This window comes from Ochotona curzoniae, unplaced genomic scaffold (assembly GCF_017591425.1).
Source record: "Ochotona curzoniae isolate NIBS_2020 unplaced genomic scaffold, NIBS_Ocur_1.0 contig_64, whole genome shotgun sequence".
In the NCBI taxonomy this organism is placed as follows: Eukaryota; Metazoa; Chordata; class Mammalia; order Lagomorpha; family Ochotonidae; genus Ochotona; species Ochotona curzoniae.
This window is the reverse complement of record NW_024466502.1, coordinates 12687012-12709889: the sequence shown is the minus strand read 5'-3', so window position 1 is coordinate 12709889 and position 22878 is coordinate 12687012. Positions and strand designations below refer to the sequence as shown.

The following is a 22878-nucleotide window of genomic DNA, read 5'->3' as shown; positions in this document are numbered from 1 at the left end:
GTCAACTTAATGGGCACAACACCTTTTCCCACCAGTCAGGACATGTGACCCACATCTTGCAGGGAGCAGGAACAGATGCTCCACATTGTTCTGTGACATTTCCAAATCTGCACAAGTCAGGACTGAATAAAACCACTTAGAAATGTAATCTGGTGTCACTTCCATGCCATACAGACTTTAATGAGTGCAACAGAGTAGAAGTGATGGTTGAAGACTTCATGGTACTGCAGGTTTAATAGTCCACCCGAATTCATATGTGAACGACTCAATTTAATGTGCCTGGTATTTGGCGAGGGCCTTATAAGGAGATTATTGGGTTTGGTGAGGTCATAGAACTCAAGTGACATGTGTAAAAGCATCAGAAGAAGAGACATTAGAGAGCTAATTCCCATCCCATCACCACACATAGATGCAGCCAAGAGGCCTGGGAAAGATCCTTCACCACCAGCCATGTCAAATGGGCCTCAATCTCAGACCTCCCAGGCTCTGAACCTGTGAGATATACACCTGCACATAAGGCCAATGTCTGTGGCATTATTTCATGGCAGCCTAAACTAAGATACATCACTGAGATTCACATTTAGGTGAGAAAAATTCTGAAAAATACACAGCCTTAAAAAAAATTGTAATATAATCTGAACTGCATAATATAAAGTCAAAATGATGGCAAAATGAAAAAGAATAAGAGGTGAAATTTCCCCATTTGTAGCTGCTCCCTTAACTATCTGTCCAAGACATAGAACTTGAAAGCAGGTGGCATAAAATTATGGTAAGGTTTAACTGTCAAGCCAGAACACTGGGTTGCAGCAGCTGGAAGCCAAGTGTGTACATCATCTGAACCCCAAGCCGACTGAGTGAGCTGTACTAAAGAACTAAAAAGCAGTTTCCGACAGCCAGGAGCTCGCAGTGTTATCAGCTGGAGCTCCATTTTACCACAGAACATCAATACCAGACAAGGCCACTGTGAGGCAGTAGTGAAGTGGGATGAAACCAAGGCAGTTCCTCAACCATGCCCAAGCTCAGACAAAATGCAAACTCTGAAAATACCTAGCAGCCCTCTCCTGGCTAATCCACATGAGCACTGCGGCTTTGACAGGTACAGCTTCCACCATCCAACCTGCCACCTGTACCTAAGAAGGATTGGAATACACCATCATACAATCACCGTGCTTCCTCATGGCATCCTACCCAGAGCAAAATGCCTTCAATCCTACCCCTAAACAACACAGTATGAACCCATAACCTGTCAGGCTTCCTTAAAAAAAATAAAGTATTCTATTTATTTGAAAAACTGACAGCAGTACAGAGAAAGAGGGACACACACACACACACAGATATTCCATCCACTAATTCGTTCCCCAAATGACCACATGGCAGGGCTGGGCGAGGCTGAAGCCAGGAGCCACAAGCCAGGACATCCATCCAGGTCTCCCACATGGGTTCAGGGACCCATGCATTTGGGCTATCCTCTGCTGCTTTCCCAGGCACATTGGTAAGGAGCTTCTCCACTTTAAGAAACTGGAACTTGAACAGGTGCCATACAGGATGCTGTCACTGAAGGCAGTGGCCTAATGTGCTATGCCACAACCGTGACTCCCCTGCTAGGCTTCTACGACACCCAATGAGCTCTTCATCTCCTCTATCAGCTCACCACAAACAGAAATAAACCCCACCTGTTCAACCACGGCAGTCCCTCCATATTTACAAGATGTATGTGCCAGGCGCTCAATGAATGCCCAACACCACAGACATTACTGAACTCTAGAATATGTTGGTTTTTTCTCATACATACTAATGCTGAGGTTTACTGTACAAATTAGGCACAGTGAAAGATTAATCATAAAGTAGAACAATTGTAATACACTGGAATAAATGTACCGTGAATGGGGTCTGCTTCTCTTTTGAAGTATCTTACTTCCTCATTGATCTATTGCAGCAGTGTTAGACCACGGCTAGACATGGGTTAACAGAGTCCAGGCTGCTGTCCAGATGTGCGTGTAGCAGTCTGGCTCCAGGACACTGGCTAAGCATAGTTGAAGAATGAGGCCCTTAACCCCTTTTGCTTCTCCCAAGACAAATTCTCAGGGGACATCCTTCAAAAATTAGCAACATTTATAATAATAAAACTTAGAATCACATTGTCAAGTTTGTCCTTCTGTTTTAATAGGAAACCAAAATCAGATTCAAGAATATCAAAGGAGTTCAACACACTTTGAATTTTAAAGAACCATGCATCTCCTCATGACTGACTTATAAGATTATCAACAAATGAAGTGAAGTAACACTAATGGGAGTTGCTGTGTTAACATCATTAGCATTATGCAATTTATGATACAAATCTTGCAAAATATTAATAACATTATGCTAATTTACAAACTCAGGACTGAAAAGTCCTCTCTGTGCTCACCCAAAATCAGACCATCCCTAAAAATTACAGATTTTTGAAGGGAGAGAGGAGGTTAAATGCATCCCTATGGTGGCAGTTCATAAATTTATCAGTTCATATGTCACATGAGTCACACCAAGAATAAAATGCCACTGAACCTTCATTTTATAGAAAAGCAAATGAACTTGAAATATTATCTAGAAAATGTTTTCACCTGTTCTGAGTCATTGAACCTACCACAAAAATAGGGTCATTGGCGGCAGAATGTGGCAAAGCACTTGTCCCGTTCAGGAAAGAGTGAACCAAGTTATGCAGGCTCCTCACTTGAGAGTCCAGGGTGCCGTCTCCTTTATCAAAGCCTTCCAGAGCATTCCTGGGGGAACCAGCATGTCAGTGACAACAGACAAAAGCTATTAAAAATTCTATCGTTTCTAACTGTGATAACAGTCTCCTGGTTGGATTGGTCAACACATGGGAAAATTTGTTATAGCTCGTGGACTAATGTCAGCCCCAGGATTCAAGGATGGTGAGCAGGGCAGGTATAATCAGTGCTGTATCTTCACCTGCTCAGTTGAACCATCTCCCTGTCTGCACTGAAAGATACTCACTCATGTTCCAATCCATCTCTCAGGCCCTGTAGATACCTTCTGTAGCCGGGTTTTACTCAGTCCATTACAATCCCAGGCACAGCATCTGTGAGCCATGTAAGTGCCAGCCCCTCAAGTGCGGAGTACCAACCTGAAGCTGAAGGTCGAGTTCAGGAAGAAAGGAGGATTGTCAAAGGTCTGCAGAGACAGGCAATCCTGAATGTTTTTTAAGGTGGGCAGCGTCTCATTGTTTCTTCCCGCTTGATTTCTTCTCAGCAAGCCTTCATAGGTCCCATTGCACAAGGTGACCCGGCGGTTGTAGTCATCCAAACTAAGATTTTTAAAAGGATTCAAAATAAATACATCTTAATTTATGAGTAGTATCATAAATTTGAGACCAAGTAAATCATCGGGGTTATACTTATAGTAAAATGGTATTGGAGCCATCTTACAAGGATCAAAAATCTGTAGCTAAAGAACTAGCCTTGTAAGCAATTGTGGATCAAGATGCTTCAAGCAGGTGAATGGACAAAATATGGAGACAGACATGAAGAGGAATAATTGTCACTCTAGGGAAATGTGAGTGTTCACAGCTTACAAGGCGCGATGGTGATTCCTGTTTTGTACAAGCGGATACTGAGTCACTGAAGAGAGAATAGGATGGTCTGAACACGGCCTAGCTGAAGTAGTTTGGACAGAAGTGACCCTGAAAACCCAGGAAAGCACTTTGGGGAAACTCAAGTCAAACAGAGGACGTCAAAGTTAAATGACACAGAAAATGCCAAAAATTGTTGGAAACTGTTCCAGGGCAGCAGGTTAGTAAACATATGGCTAAGAAGATTCCACGCCCATAAAGCATCATATCCCATAGACCTGGGTTGACCAGAATTTCAAACAGAGCCTGATTTCACTGGTGAAGATAGAATTTAACAGATGTCACAATGTGAGCTTAAAGGATGAAAAGCTAGCATTGATGCATGAAGCCAGAACCTGAGGGTGAAAGAGGCCAGGACCTGAACAGCAGGTGAAAAAAGACCTCTAAGACTGCTTAACCAAGGTGTGTTCCAGTGAGACGGTCTGTTAAATCAGAGTTCCAGTTACATTTAGGTTCCTCTTGAAGAGTAACTTTTTTTTTTAATCTATGAAAAGCATGCAGACATTCTAAGTTTTCATAAAACCTTAAGCCCCAGTCATTTCTGAAGTTATCTGGGCAAGAGGCATTTGGCCCAAAGGCTACGCTGGTATTTCAACTGCCTGTACCCCATATCAAAAGACATGGGTTCCAAAAAAAAAGGCAAAACAAACAAACAAACAAACAAACAGGTCCGGGTTCATGTTGGGGGTCTGTTCCTGAAGTCAGCTTGCTGCTTCCTGTAAGTGCATACCATGGAAAGTCACAGTGATGGCTAACTAAAGAGTTCCTGCCATTCACATGGGAAACTCAGCTTGCATTTCTGGCTCCTGGCTTCAACCTGATCCAGCCCAGGCTAGTTCAGGCAATGGGAGAATAAGCCAGCAGGTGGGAGATTTGTGTGTCTTTTGGTCTCTCTTTCTTCCTTTGTCTCTGTCCCTTGGCAGATCATTGAAAGCCAATGTTATACAACAAGTCCTCCACCTGGGATGCCAGCATCCCATTTGGGTGCTGATTTGTGTCCCAGCTGCTTCACATCCCATCCAGATTCTTGCTTATTGCCGGGGAAAGCAGAAGCAGATGGCTCAGGCCGCCCACGTGATAGAGTCAGGTGAAGCTCCTGGTTGCCGGCTTAGGCCTGGCTCTCTTGGCTACTCAGAGAGTGAAGTAGCAGATTGATGACCACTCTCTCTGCCTCTCTCTTCCTCCTTCTATAACCCTGACTTCCACATAAATGAATAAATCTCTAAAAATAATAATAACATTAAAAAAGCTTACTTAACTGCAGACATTTCCTTTTTAATAACACTCATTGATATTCCAAGCAAGGCAACAGGAAAAATGACTTTTCATGAAATTAGGCATAGTCATGGTAAAAGTAAGAAGGATGTTCCCATGCATGGAGTACTATGCCAAGGACTTAAGGAAATGCAAGGGATGCAGATAGTGGGGTGTCAGCTAGCAGGGTGCAGGTACCTCACCACACACACCTGCCCCGGGTTGGATGTAGGCAGGAAGTCACAGGAGAGCTGGGGCTAGGTGCTGTGGAGCAGTCTAATGACATGGGAGGGGAAGAAAGATCATTGGTGCCAAAAAAGTGGAGGCTATGGAGAAAATCACTAGCAAAGGAAGAAGAGGAGCCTCCTGGGCAATGTTTTTCCGAAACAGGACACTCCTCTCTCCTTCTTGTGGTTTTATTTTCCACAGTATGAATTCACAGTCAACACTGATCTGAAAATAAGACTGTAGTACAAATGAGGAATGAAGTAATTGAGAGGACAAAGACTTCATTCACAAAACATTTCTACTGTATACTATTTTAATTCTACTTTATTATTAGTTATTATTATGAGCCTGTTACTGTACCTAATTTAGAATTTCAAGATATGAATAAGGATACATGCAGAAATTCATGAAAATGGAATGAAAAGGTAAGTTGTAAAACAAGTAAGTTTATTTTATTTTGGTTCCAAAAAATTAAAATCTAAACATGTGATGAATCTTCAAAACTTTATGGAAAAACTATGGATGGACTTAAACATGCATCTTTTAATTCCATTTGCCATGAATTTTTGGAGTATTCTATGTAAAGGAAAGAAAACAGTACATATTTGAGGAATAATTGTTCTCTGCAGTTTCAGGAACCCATTGAGGACCTTAGAATATACACTCAAGAGAGGTGGAAGGGGAAGGTGTGTGCCAGGAAAGAGAAACGAATGTCAGGAGTCTTGGAAGATGCATTTGCGCTTCACATGCTGCTCACCTGCTTATGGGATCTTCAGGGTTTGAGAAACCAGCCTCGTGGCCTTCTTCCTCCTCCGGCTCACCTTCGCTGGGTGGCTTGGCCATAGCACGCTGCCCTCATTCATGGTGTTCCTTCCATCTAAGACACAACGTCACCCTACACTACACTCCCCTCATCCTCCCTTCCATCTGGCTAACAGCTGTGGCTTCTTCAAGTCTCAGCTTCCTCATCACCTCCTATTGAGGACTTAGCTTGACTTGGGTCTAGCGATTATAGAGCATCTATGATAGTCCTTCTCACAGTGAGTTCATCTACATGAATTCTACTTGTGCAAATACATAATCATAGTCAGAAAGGAGGCTGTATTTGATTAGCTCTTGTATTTCCAGTAGAATTGCATCACCTAGAGTAAGACTGCTGCTTAGCAAAAGTTGACTGAACACAGAAAGCCTTCTGAACTCTAAAACAGTTCATCTCAAAATGATAGTCATGACCATTTGATTCATAAAGAAATTAGTATTAAAGAACATAGCATTTTTAAAATGTCAGTTCTCTTGGGAAATTGTTTTCAGAAACATGTGAGCAGAATTGCATAAGCAGTTACAAAAAACGTAAGAAACAGAAACATCAGTTCTCAGATAGAACAGAAGATGGTTCCCACACCCACACTGCCACACACGATAGGCCTTTACCTGTCACAGACAATCTCCCAGCTGGAGAACCGCGAGTTCTGACTAATCAGGCTTGGATCATCTTGTCTTGCTGCCCCAAGCAGCTGATCTGTGCACACATCACACTCATTCCTTCCGGTGGCGAAGTTCCAGTAAGGCAACGCGAAGGAGTCATTGCCTGTGAGGCGCTAGAAGCAACCAACAGTCGTTTAACTTCTGACACCAGATACAACACGAAAGAGTGAAGACCGGCATAGGTCATGAGCAAGACGGAAACTGCCAGATGGAGGGATGACTAATCACAAAATAAAATCATTTTGGCACAAACGTTTAGATCCATGCATACTCATACATGTGTATAATCATAAACTGCGCTGTCTGGGAGTGTCGATCCTCTGCATCCAGGGGCTCTGAATCTGTAGATTCAATCAATTACAGACCCAAAATAAAAGAAAAACAAAGCATCCTTACCAAGCATGCATAGCCTTTTCTTGCCATTATCCTCTCTATAACACATTAAAACTACTACTGCATGCCATTTACATATATCAAGCATTATAAGTAGTCAGATAAGATTCAACATCACATGGAGTGAATGTGCACAGGTTAATATGACAGTACTGTGCCATTTTATATAATTGAGAATCTTCAGATTTTGGTATCACATGGTAGGGGATGGTCCTAGAACCAATATCCCACAGGTACCAAGGGATTATTTATGTGTATAAACTCACACACACAATGCAATTGCCATTCAGCCTTAAAAAGGGAGATCTTACCAATTGTGACAACATGAGTGAACCTAAAGAATATGATAAGTGAAATAAGCCAGACACATGAGCTCACTATGTGTGGAATTCCAAATAATAAATTAAAAAAAAGAAACAGAAATACAGAGAGCAAATACAAGGACCAAGAAGCTAGAAGTAGGAAAAGGCAGGTCAAAGGTGCAAAACTGCAGCTTCATTGGATCAATAGACTGGAGAGTCAATGTGTAACCTGAGTGCTGCAGCTAATAATACTGTCAACCACAGAATTTGCAATAGATTAGATTTTGGATATTCTCAACATGGAGGAGGAGATAGGGTGGGGAGAGAGAGATAGAGGGAGAGAAGAAAAGAGAGAAAGAAATAGAAAGGAGGGAGGGAATGAAAGAAGAAAAGAGAAGACTAAATGAAGTGATGGACATGTAATTTGTTAGCAGTGCTTATCAGTTCACTCTGTAGGTGTGTATTAAATACAGCAAAACTCCACTGCTTTTAGAAATTAAAAACAGCAAATGCATGGTTTTTACCAACCTGGAGATCTCTTTCCAGCCACATCAAGTGGTACCGGTGCCAAGTAACAAAGGCAGGCCCTTGGTGGGAAAAGTCTATAGCCTTGTAGGGACGCCCTGGTCCTAAAACAATTGAGAAACATATTGAAGTAAATATGAGAAGAGAATATTTAAAATGTCAAACCTTACTCAATATGTGTTTGCAGTCATACTAAGCCCGTGATTTAATTTTTAAAAACATCGTTATTGATGCTTTTGAAAGCAACAATAAAAACAATAACAAAAGAACTTCAGTGATAACTTTACACACTTTGGATAAGCCCGCCTGTGTATCTCAAACATTTGGGATTTAAGTAATGATTCCAGAAATTCAAGTCACAAGCAGCAGTAGGAGTTGTGATTGCATATTTAATTTTTGAGCCCAGTACAATGAATTGGAGTGCCCCATGGAACAGATAATTGGAACTAAATGAAATGCATTTTAAAGACATTTTCTAGCATATTCACTATAAACATACACATTTGTAAGGATGGGGCAGTGGGGATGAAAAGTGTGGCAGCTTCAAGCACTCATAATCCTAATGCAGCTTTTATATAACCAGAGAGAGCTTCCACAGACTGTGCCTCCCCCATCAATCAGTTACAACCACTGTCTGACAAGCATGGTCGCTGACACCAAAAGGGAGAAAAATACATTCAAACCAATTTGGCTGGCTACTAGAACTGCCAATTTTCGTGAAAAGCTTTGGGCAATTTAGCGCCCTCCTTACTGCCTGCTCTATCCTTCTTCCCATTTCCTAACGGCTTTTGATGGTTATGTAGAAACTTTAGCTAACTTCGGTTCTTTCTCCAAGTGCCTATAATAACTTCAGAGAACTGAACAGACATGAATATAAATTTAATACCTGGATATGACCAGAAACGATGGTTTTCTCTTTCTCTTGAGAGACTCCCCTCTCATAAAGCAAACATCCCTCAAAGTGATGACAGTGGAGACTATAAAGGTTTATGACCAGAGAGCCTCCATATCTATCCATAAAGACAGATGCTTACCTGCAAGGCAAGATGTTTGAAAAAACCCACACTGAGAAAGGAACTGTTTTTTCCATTTGGATGGAAGGTTCAAGTCCTCATATCAAAATGATGAGGAGATGCCTAGTGACAAAGACAAGGCTGGGTGATTTCAAATGAGTCTCACTATTCCAAATGAGTGAGACCCCCGCCCAAAGACAGACCCCAAAGGTCAGCATAGTTCCAGATGTAGCCACACATCCTGAAGTGCCATGAGAAGATTCAGGAGTGAATTTAAGCCATATTTTTTTTCCAAGCCATCTGCAACAGGCTGGTGTCAATGGCTCTCCCTCAGGAGGAAATGATCAGGTCAAAGCTGAACCCCAGAGGGTCTGGCACCATGGCTCAGTGGCTAATCCTGCCCCTGTAAGCACCAGGATCCAATATAGGGGCCCGTTTATGTCCAGCTCCCTGCCTGTGACTTGGGAAAACAGCAGAGGATGACCCAAAGCCTTGGGACCCTGCACGCCTGTGAGAGACCCAGAAGAGGCTCCTGGCTCCTGGCTTTGGATAGGTTCTCCTCTGACCATTGTGGTCATTTGGGGAGTGAACCAGTGGATGCACATTCTCTCTCTTTTTATAAATCTTCCTTTCCGATAAAATGAAATAAATCTTAAAAAAAAACTATTCATTTAACTTCTCCCCCATTTCAAGCCCTGTCCAGACCCCAACTTGTAAGACCTCAAAGAACAGGGAACCCTGATTTCTCCTTTTTCTTTTTTTCTTCTATTTTTCTTCTTTTCTCTTCCTCACATTCTCTCCATAAATGTGTGTGTGTGTGTATATATATATATATATTTATTTTTAAGACATATTTGAAAGGCAGAGTGAAAAACAGAGGAGAGACTGAAAGGGAGATCTTTCATCCATGGGTTTACTCTCAAAATGTTTGTAACAATGAGAGCTGGACCAGGTGAAGCAGGAACTAAGCACTCCATCCATGTATCTCATGCAGGTGGCAGCAGTCTAATTGCCTTCCTGGGCTCATTAGCAGAAAGCTGGATCCAAAGCAGAAGAGGTGGGACTCAAGCTGACACTCCAACATGAGATGGTGGTGTTGTTGTAGGCAATTGCTTAACCCTCTGCATAGCAACACTGGCCCCTGGGCACCACTTTATTAAGCATCCAACACACAAGTTAAGGGTCATTCAAAGAGTTAAACAGAAAGAATGAACTGTGTTCATGTGGCTGAGCTTATACGTTTCCTTAACAAAAGACCTGTGCATTCCCAATAGAGCATGGATACCATAAATGATCATATAACTGACTAAAGACATGTGAGTTTAATGAGAAAATCACTTCCAGCACACTCTCTCTAATGCTTTGACATATGTTCAGTTAATTCCTCTAATTTGAAGAAAAGGTCAGAAAGGGCTTCCCTGGACAGATTTACAAATGTTTTCTGCTGGAATCAAAAGCAGTTTGCCTTCCATGCGTGTAAGGATTAATAGCTTCGCAGGGAACAGGTCAGACTGTGAATTATGAACATCAGCTAGAGGACAGACATTTAAAGTGTCCGCAGCTGACATATAGAAAGGAAGCAGTTCCCATCTAACTTCAGGCAGTGTTTGATAATTCTACAGCTTTCATAAACCTGACATCGCCTTGAGTTGCTCTCTTGTCAATTAACTTCAGACAAGCGACTTCCCATCCATTCCATGTCCCCTTGCCCAATCACAAGCCTGTAACCGTACCTTAAACCGAGGCGCAGGCTTGGGAGGGTGGGGGATCGGGGAACCTCACCTAATAATGTGTCTCTAACAGAATAATAATGGAGCCACACAAAGAAGTCGTAAATGCTGCAGTTGGCGATCTGAGGCTGGGTGCCATTGGGCCCAAGGAGGCCCAGCCAGTGCTGAGTGGCTATGACGTAGTCGGGGTGTGGGCTCTTCTTGGCCAGGTCTAAGGCGTCCAGGAACTGCTCTCTCTCCCGATCAGACAGGGAATGGATGTTCCGCCGAACAACTGCCCGTTTCCTCTGATTACAATTGGGGCCGGTCCAGCCAAACCTGCAGTCTCCACAATGGTAGCCAGCAAAGTTTCCTGATTTAGAAAAAGGGAAAGATGGACGAGAAAGTGGGTTAATTGAGCTTGGCAGAAATTTCAGAATTGGAGCTCAGGATGGAGTGGAAGAGAGAAAAATGGTTCCAGGACGGTCCCCTTGGTCTCTTCTTGCAATCCCATGGCCCAAGCACCACTGATGTCCTTAGAAATAGTACCAATAAAGAAACAGGCAATGATATGCATTATTTGATGGCAACGACTGAATTATGTCTCCTTCATGATGCACGTGTTCAAGTCAGTTATACAGCACTTCGAAGTAGAATTTTCAATGAGACAAATAAGGCTACATTCAACCATTAGGGCAGGTCCTAATGCAACAGGAGCAGTGTCCTTGCAAGAGGAGGAAATTGGGACCCAGTCTCACACAAAATGAAAACTAGGAGAAACAAAAACAAAAACAAAGACAGAATGTGGCCATGTGCAAGCCAGAGACAGGGGCCACAGAAGAAACCAGCCCCCTTGACCGACACTTTCATCTCAGTTTCCAGGTCCAGAGCGACCATGAGTGCCCATGGTGTCACCTGTGATCTGGTGGCGGCCATCTCAGCTAATTCATATAGGTGTTCTCCTGCCTCTCACACAACACAAAGGCATGTCCCTTGCCATGTCCTCTCCATGACCCAGCCTGGGGTAGAGCAGCAGCCTTGGATGATCTTGCTGAGCCCTGCTCCCTGTGTGGCTCAAACGCTGAAGAGCTGGCATGGACAGTTAATTGATTTAGAGAAGGAAGAAAACATACACCACGCTAAGTATGGAACCAAAATTGAAACAGAAAAACAGTTCATTTCTAGGAGTTAAGGTGAGATCTATCACTAAAAATGCTGGTTTATTTCACAAAGGAGACTGTGTTAAGACAAAATCAACGGAGGCTGGCAGGTTATAAAGGTGAATTAGTCGCAATGAGGGAGCACAAATCACTAAGGGTTTCCTGTCAGCTGCACACATATGCTAGCTCTCTCCACACACAGAAAATGAGAGCTAGGAACGTCGAGCTCTGTGCGTCTCTCTTACTAGCATTTCGTGGAAATGGTGTTAGCTCACCCCTGGCTTTCCTTTCCCTTCTTAGCCTTCTGGACAATTGCTTTGGGTCTAACCAGTCCCACACTCTTTGAGTAGCAATATGTTAAAGAGCCCCAGTGAAATGAACCCAGCATATGAGAGGTACCTTTAGTCTCATGTTTAACACAGTTTAATTCACAATAGTTAAAGTAAGGATACAAGCTAGATGTGCATCAACTGAAGATTGGATGAAGAAAAGTTATACACTATGGAAACTACTCAGCCACAAAACAATGAAATCCTGTCCATTGCAACTAAATGAATACAAGTATGAACCATTATGCTTAGTGAAATAAGACAGTCCCAAAAAGGCAAATACCATACGTTTTCTCTGACATGTAGCAGCTAATATAGAAAAATGTGTAGGAATAAACTGTTGACTTTGAGATATAATTGTCACTTTTAGCCCATATTTATATTTCAATGGAAATATGGTCTTGTGGTCTTCTTGCATCTTGTTAAATATAATAATCAGTTATAAATTAAGCCTGTAAATATCGAATGAGTGGATCAAAATTATGTCTGTGCATATATTGTTGGAGAGAATGAAGAAGAGTATTAGAGAGAGGCAGGACAGTGAGGGAAGTGTGATTGCCTTCTTAAAACTATATCTATGGGGACCCCCACACAGTAGCCTAGTGGCTAAAGTCTTTGCTTTGCTCACACCAGTATCCCATCTGGGCACTGGTTCCTGTCCTGGTTGCTCCACTTCCCATCCAGCTCCCTGCTTGTGGCCTGGGGAGGCAGTCAGCCCAAGGCCTTGTGACCCTGCAGCCGCGTGGGAGACCCAGAAGAAGCTCCTGGCTCCTGGCTTTGGATCAGCTCAAATTTGGCCATTGTGGCTAGAGGATCCTTTTCTCTGTAGATCTAACTTTCCAATAAAATAAATAAATAAATATTTTAAAATATATATAGACCTATGAAATGGATGAAACTGTTGCCTTTATGTTTGAAAAAATTAAAAATAAAAACAGTGAAAGTTTAGGTGTTACTGGAACAACAGGTGGAAACCAAAGGGAATACAAATGCTTTCTCCCAGGAGACTAAAAGACTGGTGGGAACACAGTAGCATGAGTGACCAAGTCACCTGCTCTTCTTTTCTCCTCTTCTTCCTTTTCCTCCCCCTCGTGCCCCAAGATCAATTGCTCTCTCTTTTTCCTGAAACATGTTTTCTTCCCAGCCTCCCCAAACTGCTCTCTCTGTTCAGGTTACTTAGCCTGCCTGCAAGCTTCACACTGGGTCCTTTAAAAGCATTCCCTGGATTCCACACATCAAATCCAGGTGCTTCTGCATGTCTCTAACCATCTCTCAGCCTCTTGTGGTTCTCTTCCACTTGCCTTGTTCACACTACTTGTAAATATTTCTATTCAGCACCCCTTAGTATCAGCAGGCCACTAACTCCAGGACTGTTTATTGGGGATATCACTATCATAGGATGCTCAAGTGACATATTGAAAGGGGCATAGCTCTTCCATATAGTCCACTATCTTTCTCTGGTAGATTTTAAATAATCTCTGATAACTTTTAGCATCTACTATGATGCTAATAACTGATATACTCTGTGTTTAGATGAGAATGACAAGAAAAAAATCCATACATGCTCAGAAAAAGTGCTTTTTTTCTGAGTATGATCTATCCTGATTGGCTGAATTGAGCCCATAGATACACAGGGCTGATCATTTTTGTTTAGCCCCAGCCAACCGGAAGTCAGTGAGTTCACAACATAGGCCCATGCTTGGTCACATACATAATTAACATTTGTTGAAAGAATGAAGAAAATATGAAAGTTGAACATGTAGTAGGTTATGCCATAAACACAAACTTTCTCTTCCTATCCTTTACATCAGCAGGAAAAACTGCCCTGTAAATAACCTTGAAAAACTACAGGTGCCAAAATAGAGGTGAGTAAAAGCTATGGAAACTAAGAGAAATGAGATTATTATCTCTAAGGAAAAACAAAATCTTCCAATAGCATAAAAACCTAGTGATTAGCATTTGTGCTCTATAAATCAAAGGCACAATTTCCTTCTCTGGTCACCCAGTGGGTTTTTTTATAGCTATGGCAAATTTCATCAAGAATGTAGTAGGTAGGTACAATGAAAAACAACAACTTTGCTTGAGTTCCACATTCTTTGCAGCATGCCAAATACTCTAGCTTCACAGTTCTGCACTTCAGTACGCTTTGAGAACATAAGTAAAAATACTCAAAAAGGAAAAAGTCTTCTATTACCAAAACTGAAAACTCTTTCTGAATATTTTGATTTAAACATTGACATTAATGTTGATTACAGGAGTCAAATTATCAAATATACCATATTTATTGAATTAGTACTTATTGGGTGGTTACTGTACAATCAGACTCTTCAAGATACTTCAGTTTTACAAATCTTGAAATCCATTTTCTTCCAGGCTGTCTTACTAGAAGTTCATACTATCTACTTTGAAAAATAACCTTTATTAAAACATAATCAGCTATTATGGCAGCTTTTCCAGGAATAGAGCATGTTTGTAAGAAGCAATGGACAAATTACTGTATCTGAAGAATACAACTACCCAAATGAAAACTCAAAGTTCCAGCTGCATAGCTGTCGTCAGATCAGATGCTTAGGGCTGAGTGTGCAACGACTTCTCTTTAGCAAGACAGTCACTTCTTGCTTCAAAATGCTAAGAAATTTGGGTGACAATGATGTGTCAGGAGGGACCATCCGGGGCTGGTTGTTGAGGACCATGGAAAAGGAACAGGTGCAAGGGCACAGATCATGTACTTTCTGCTTAATTTTGCTGGCAAGTAAAAACTGCTCTCTAAGAAATAAAACCAACCTTTTTTTTTTTTACAAATGTTAAAAAATAATACACCTAAATTTTGCAATAACAAATTCAACAAACTCATACATTTGAAGATCTAGAACTTGTTTTTGGATTGGAGGCTCTCGTTGTTGAATTATTCATAACTTATCCTGTGAATTTTAAAACTATTCTACTTTCTTTATCAAGATTCTTTTTGGTTGATACAAACAAAATTCTCAGTACCTAACTGCTTCCCCCTCTCCTCATTTTATTTTACAACAGATAATTTACTGAACACGTACTGCTTAAAGGCTAGTCAAAACTACCCTCGGGAAACTGCAGAGCCTGTGGGTATGTTGGGGTGGCATGTGTGGGAAATCTCTATGGTCTTGACTCTGTTTTGTTGTGATGCTAAAACTGCCCCCCCAAATGAGCTCTTGTTTCTCAAAAAAGCACTGAACATGCCTTCACTTGTACTCCCTTAGCATTTTGTACACATCTGGTAACTGTGGACTTCACCTCTCAGAGCCTGTTGGGTCAGGGTAAGACTTCACAAAGTTTTCACATAAACAGAGCACATTAATATGGCGCACTTACAACATTATCTGGTATATTAAGGTCTATAATAAGGGTTATTATTAGTTTTATTAGATACCACGTATCAAATGATATAGCAACAATTTGTTTTCATGTATGGTTTATCCCTATACCGTGCACACTTTAAGAATTGTGTGGGTTTTCCTTCCTCTCTGTACATAAATTGCCCAACATAATTGGTTCTATATAAATGCTGGCTAAGTGAGTAATGAAAGAAGCAATGAAAAATCGAATAAAAGGCAGTAGACAGCAAAGGATACAAATAGGAGAGGGTTTCAAGAAGTTCGTGGAAATGAAATTAAGAGATTTCATCTTACTGCAAAAAGATTGAAATTCTTGCATAACTTTTTCATCATATGCAAATTTCATAAATTTTGAAAAACCCCACACATGCATGAATTTCAAATGTATTTGCCCCCAAATAATAAACCATCTTTTTGTTCCGTTCTCCATGAACTTTTTGAAGTAGCCTAAATCCCTTAGCTGGAAGGGAATAAAAGGCATGCACACATCATACAAGCCTTCTTGTGGAAAAGGTGGAAGTGGAGAAATAAATCAAGTGCTGTCGGACAACAGAATTAAATGACTAACCTTGACTTGGAAGATTGGGAATGCCTCACCATGTGATGAACAAAGTAATGCATCAGAGTGGCCCACAAAAACAATGCGTATACACTAACAAGGGAGCACTCATCTCAATTTGGGCCCATGTAATGACTTGGAAATATATTTAATTTAAAAAATGATATTCCAGTAGGTGTCACAGGAAAATAGATTACACTGTAGCGCAATTCCTTTCCGCTAAGAGCCTACGGTTTGGATGTAGGGAATCTGTTGCCCTCCTGAAGACAACTGAAAAGTGTGAGAATATGAAAACCAAGCACACAGAAGAGTTATTCCTTTCATCTATATTTTTATAGGACCTCACATAAATCTAAAATGAGTTAATGCTCCCGCTAGTCTATCAATAGTGATACAAGTCAAAAGAGGGTTTTTTAGAAAGGATGGGGTTATCTTCCTAAGACATGGAGATAGAAAATAAAAAGACCCCCTCGTACTATCAACACTTGGAGAATATCCTTGAGCAAGAATTAAATTGACAGGCAGAAGTTCTTTATCTACTTAGGAATAGGAAAAAAATGGAAGGGAACGAAAACATCTAAACACCACAGGTTCCTACATGAACTGCATCAGCTCAGCCTCAGAAAGGCATTAGGCTAAATAAGCTTAAAGACCTCTGATTAGTGACTTTACAAGGAACTCTAAATAGCCTATTCCTTTTAATTAGAGATTCTATTATTTTAATAACAATACTTTACACTCACATAAGTCCTTTCATCTAGAGAATTCAAAAGGATTTTACAAGTGTGGTTTCATCATTATCCCCATTTCAGAGATTGGAAAATGGAGACACTTAGTCACTTGTACAAACAAGACATTCTCAGCCAACTGTTCAAAAATTATTTGGCACACATGTTTTTCAAAAGCCTAAAGACATCGTTGCAACTGGTGGTTTCTCACAAAGGCCAACTGGTAGGTAAGCCTTAAAGGTGAATGCTGATGTTGAAGTGCCCTGACCACTAAGTTCAGCAATTATCTCACTTTCCTTGATCCTACTGGAGAAGGGAATGTTCTATATATAGAAAAATGTGAGCATAGAACTGAAAATTTTTTACAAAAAGAAAAAAAAATTCCCAGAGCATGTATTTATTAGGCTAACATTTTTAAACCATTTCCATGATTGTGTATGTGATGGTATGTTTGTTTTTCCAGAAAATTACTAAAATTCAAGGTCATCAATAATCTTCTTGCCAGAAGCTAGCTGACATTCTCTTAAGAAGTTTGAGATTTTGCATGGATTCTATTCAGAAAAGAGCGTTGAGGAAAAGCACCAGAAGACAGGGACTTTGGGAGGTTGACTGTCAGGCTTTTCTATCTAAACCGCCAGAAAGCAACCCTGAGAAGGCAAGCATCTCTCTCAGGGTAGAATAAATGAAAGGGCTCCTGTCCTATATTGGGACATTAAACTTGGTCTGGTGCCTTGAGATTCCAATGGCTAGGCCACCTAGTCCACGTAAGTGTATCCACCCAAAGTCAGTACAGACGTATGATGGAATATTATTTTGCCTTTAAAAGGAAAATTCTGGGTGGCACTGTAGCATAGTGAGATAAGCCGCTACCTCCCTCACTGGTATCCCATACGTGTGCTGGTATGTGTCCTGGCTGTTCCACAACCAAGCCAGCTCTTGCTAATGCACCTTACAAAGCAGCAGGAGATGATACAAGTCCTCAGGCCGCTCTCTTCAGCCATATGGAAGACATGGATGAAGCTCCTAGCTCCTGGCTTCATCCTGACCCATGGCCATTTGGGGAATAACAATTGGATGGAAGAGCTCTCTGACTATAATAAAGAAATCTTTAAAATAGATAAGCAAGCAGAAAAACAGAATTCTAACATTTGCAGCAAAATGAATGAACCTGAAAAATATTGTGCTGAGTGAAACAAGCCAGGCACAGAAAGGCTAATAATGCAGGATTCCTCTCAAATGAAACATAAAATAGCCAAATCTCTCTTTCTCTCCCCCTTTCTCTCTCATTCTTTCTCTCTCTCCTTCACATTTCACATACAAACACAGAGAGAGAGAGAGAGAGCTACCGTTCACAGTCAGACCCAGCTGGTGCCAGGGAGGACGGGAGCCACAGTCTCATAGCATGGCAAGGGCTGGGAGGTTACAGGGGTACAGATGGCCTTGACCATGATTGGAGAAAGAGATCATACACTGTGAGAGAGCCCTGCTTTGGTGACTGGCCTGGGGATGAGGCTCATGGTCTGCACTTAACAGGACCCAAGTCTGGTTGCAGATCACTGTGACCTCAAATGACTGTCACTTCTAACAATATCTATAAGTATGCTCTCAGCAAAGGTAAACAGCAATTACCCCTTTCTTCTGTGTCATTCCTATCCTTCACATCCCTGTCCTGTAAAATGATGATAACCTGTTAGCCAAGTAGAAAACTCAAAGGAGACAGAGATAAGGGGAGTTAATAATTAGATATGATTTCATAAAGTCCTCTTCCTTAGAATTCCATAAAATGGAGATTCCCACCTTACAAAAAGCTAATGCACTTTAAGACTAACTGACACGAAAATGATTGTTCTGGGGGTATTTTTTAGTTTGGACCCAAAAATGTACTGTATCAGTGTGATTTCCAGTCACACAGGTCATGTGAAGCCTGCGCTCCTCATTAGATGAAGAAACAATGACAATCCAAGAGGCAATGTCTAAATAAGCAGGTGCTAAAACAGTTTAGAAAAAGATGGATGGCAACATCCTCAATTTGCTATTAAAACCTTCACTGCCATTCATAACCAGAGTAAAACAAGGACCCACCAAAAATAACTTTCTATCAAAGAATTAAAAATATTATTCCAAAATGAGTTTAAATCCAGAACTTCTAAACAAACAAAAAATCGAATATCCTTCCATCAACAGAATAGCCCTTCAGACACTCCGTTAGTAATACTTCACAGGCTTCCGTGGCATGATTCTCCTAAGTTACAGAAACATAGCAGAAAAGAAATAAATACTTTAAAAGGCAGGTCTTATCCATTCAGCCACCAGAGAAGGGTGACCAAGGACTTTACAGAAGTTGACACTTATATTTTCTGTGTTTTGAATTCCCTGGCAGTTTTTGAGTGTTTATCACCACTGGATATGGCTGCTGGGAACTACAGGGAAACAACATTTCAGGAGGACCTAGAAAGATCCCAAAGGAAGAAGATCCCAGAGGAAGAAGATCCCAGAGGAAGAAGAAACGCGCAGAGATTTCCAAAAAACAGGACATAAAAGAGACCAGGGCCTATTGAAACAGCACCGATCCCATTTCCTAAGTCCAAGCAAACTAGACAAGAGTGAAAACAGCAACAAAAAAGAAAGAAAAAGAAAAAAGAAAAAAGAAAACCACTGCTATCAGATAACAACCCTTTCTCCCAGCTCACTGAGAAAGTTCTGTCTTGCTGTCTGTCCAGCACCGACAAAGCTACAACCCAGTCATAGCTTTAACGAGAAAGATGCACCCTGCTTGGGATGCGCACAAATCATTAGAAGCGCTGTAGCCAGCATGAAGGAACACCTGCCTCTGATCCCACCTGGAAATGCCAAGCCTCACCCACTCCCTCCTCCGCAAGCGTAAGCCCATTTCAGCAGCGGGCACCGAACTCATCCTGAAAGGACTTGTTCTGACTTTCAAAGCTGACTCTGGAGCTCTTTTGACTTCTTTCCCAATAAACAAACCAATGGTATGTTGGCATGCGTTCATATACATAACCAGGCTTGGCCCAAGTAATATTTATTAAAGTTTTCATAAGTGGGTGTACCTGAGGATGTGAACCAAGGCAGCATTAGTCTCACTAATGCTTCTCACCAAAACATGATTTGTTCTCCTTTCAAAGCTCTGCTCAGTGGTCTCTTCTCTTGAGAAGGGGCTCCTTTCTCAACCAGTGCCCGTCCCACAAAGCCCAGAGTAGGGCCAGCTCTGCCCATGGAGGCCTCACCTGTGCACTTGCAGGTTCTGTTGAAGAACTTTCTTGGCCACTGCTCGCGGTCATCCTGGTTTCGTAGGATGTAAGGACCACTCCAGGGCCTGGTGTCGGTTTGCACCTCTGTGCACTGCCCCCGGCCCTCCTGTGATCCACAGATGTTGGAGGGCTCAGCACCCAGAGGCGGGCAGCACACCTTGTTCACCAGGCTGTCCAGGGTCATGCAGACACGGGGGAATTGAGCCCAGACTCCAGGCAGGATTCCACAGGTCAGGCAAGCGAACAGAATCCACAACTGGAGGAGACTCATGACTTTGTGATTGCAAGAACTCTCCCTTTGCAGTCTCTTCTTTACAGCTTGTCTATCTCCTAGTCTTCCACTCTTGAGTTCCTGAAAATCTACTGTCTTTTTATACTAAATGTATTTTTTCATCTATCCCTCTCCTTAAAAAAAATCACTTACCTTCACATGTGCACATGTGTACAGGCACATGCAGACACTATTTTATGTGACTCAAACAACTAACACAAATTTAATTTCATTAGGAGCACCTCTAACAGGCAAATTTAATGAGGGCAGTGCTTCTCACCATCTTCCCCGTTAAATCAGGCTTTGTCTAATTGAGTTAATTTGCAGAGTGCTCCAGTCATACTACTTATTATGCTGGCATTTCTATGCCCCCCTCCTTCCCTCCTTATCCCTTGACTTTAATTGCCTTGAACTCAGTTCAAAAGCCAAATGCCGTGCTGCCTTTATTCTGTCTGGCTTGCCAAGCCACGAGGCCTTGTGGGGTTTGTGTAAGGGCTGGGAGAAGCTGTCATTAGAGGGATTAATATTAGAAAAATCCTCATCGTTAGCACATGGTCCAAAGTGCACAATGAAGAGATCAAGTCTCTGGCTTTGTTTCAGGAGGGCAAAACCATCTTCTTTGTTGGGTTCATGTGCACCAGCCAAACTTGTGACCTCAGATTTCCCGCGGAGTCAATGGATGCAGTGAGTCTTCGTCAAAGACCCTCACAGAGGAGCACGCATTGGAAACGGCATGACACTCCTGACTGCTCGCTGACGCAAGAGAAAGACCACTCCAGGAGGTCACACAACTGCAAACATAAAGAAACATTTATTTAGGGCTGATGAACAAGGAAGGGCTTTGTTCCACAGTCAGGAATCCATTTCGCAGTAACAGCTTGCTCTTCTCCTATGCAGCACACTTTTAGAATCTGCCCAAAGTAGCAGGCCACCAGAAAAATCATAGTTGTCATTATCTGATTGTGCAGAAGAGAGGGACAATTTGGAGTGGGGACTTGTAATTGAAGATCTGGGTTTGTATTAAAGGGAGGCCTGGGAGATCCTGGGAGCAGCACAGGGAATGCACAGTTGAGCAATGGTGAACGCCTACTGGAGCGGCCCTTCATCCGCTTGCTTTGGGAACAGGACTGTTCATGCCAGAAAGTCTACAAAGAGGGTTGATGCAGAACAGCCTCAGCCAGTTTCTCAGAACACCTGATACCTATACATAAAAGTGCTTGATGTCAAATTTTCCACCCCAAGGACTTCTGTGCCATCCCCTGACAGTAAGATGTTGTGACTAAATAAATAGGAGTTCTTTCCTCTGGCTCTGCACCTGTGCCAGCCTGGATGCCAGCCCCATGAGAGCGGAATCTCTGAGGCTGTGCTCTACACATCAGCATTCTCTGTAAATTCTCTCAAGTTAAACCAAGTGTGTAGAGGCAGCTGGAGGGCACTGTGTTAAGAATAGTTACAGGAAAGGCTGCAGTTGTGTCAACTAAACAGCATTCTGTGCATTGGTTTCCTGGGGATTCCTTACAAGTCACCAAAAGCTGAATGGCTTGAAACAAGAGGACTTCACTGTCTCACAGCATTTGAGGTCAGAAGTCCCAGGTCAAGGGGTTGCTAGGACTGGTGTTTGAGTAGGGCTGCACTTGCGCTTAAGTCTCACAGCAAAAATGCCTCCTACAGCTTCCAGTGGCTGCAGGTAACCTTTGATTTATCACTTGATTTGAGGCTGCAAATCTCCATTCTTTGCCATGGTCACATGGCCTTCTGCCCCTTTTCTCTGTGTCTCTCCTTTGTTCTGTCTCTTCTGAAGATACTTGTCATCGGATTTAAGCACCACTCAAATAATACAGAATGATTTCCAGATCCTTAACTCCATAACATCTACAAAAATGATTCTTTCTCCCAAAAATATCACTCACATCCAACACTTTGGTGACATGGGATTATCTTGCAGAGAAGAAAAATTCAACCCATGGCATCATTAATGTGTTAGAATTGCAAACTCTCAGAGCTTTAAACGTATTTTGGAACTTGATCATTCATTTCATGCATATTTACAAATGGCTACATATTTTGCAGTTTCACTCTGCATTTTGTGAACCCTTGAGACTCCATAGATGTTAGAATCAAAATTATTGGATCATGGAGATAAATGGAGTCAACTCTCACATCAGAATTGCCCCTTGCTTAGATCTGGGATTCTATTCTTTCATTGTGACATTTGGTACATAACTGGGTTTGTCTAAGACTTTAAATTCAGGCTGTCATGATTCCGCAGAACTCCAAGTCTGGCCCTGACCTCTGTGGCAAGCTACAGAGTCACGTCTAAGTTCTTTCCTGACCTCTCCCCTTGGCAGTCTAGACATCTCTCACTTAATATGCTCAAATCAGACATTTTGCCCTTTCCTGTTTAAACGTTATTTGTCTTCCATGGATCTTCCCCATATTGGTGAGGAACACCACCATAGATAGTCCTGTAAACCACCATTGATCCTCCTCTTTCCCACCTCCCCATGTATGCTTCCACAGCTTCACAGCAAAACCCAAGGTTCTGTTAATACACTACTCCAAGTGTAATTCACAGATCCAGGAATGGCGTGCAATGAGATAAGAACAAAGATTGAGAGTTAGCATTTAGAAACTTTCATCATGGTAATGTGATG

At 41.8% G+C, this 22878-nt stretch overlaps 1 protein-coding gene across 2 annotated transcripts in view; it reads right to left on the bottom strand.

Moving 5' to 3' along the window:
- Positions 1–20336, bottom strand: part of DCT (dopachrome tautomerase) — a 37132-nt gene extending 16796 nt beyond the window's left edge. For both annotated transcript variants that reach the window (XM_040991020.1, XM_040991021.1), the window contains exons 1-6: positions 19930–20336; positions 10611–10910; positions 7819–7919; positions 6542–6708; positions 3125–3304; positions 2624–2759 (exon numbers count right to left, since the gene is read on the bottom strand). In XM_040991020.1, the coding sequence (XP_040846954.1) occupies positions 2624–2759; positions 3125–3304; positions 6542–6708; positions 7819–7919; positions 10611–10910; positions 19930–20224 (1179 nt within the window). In that variant the 5' untranslated portion in view covers positions 20225–20336. The remainder of the gene's footprint in view (positions 1–2623; positions 2760–3124; positions 3305–6541; positions 6709–7818; positions 7920–10610; positions 10911–19929) is intronic.
- Positions 20337–22878: the final 2542 nt, after the last annotated feature.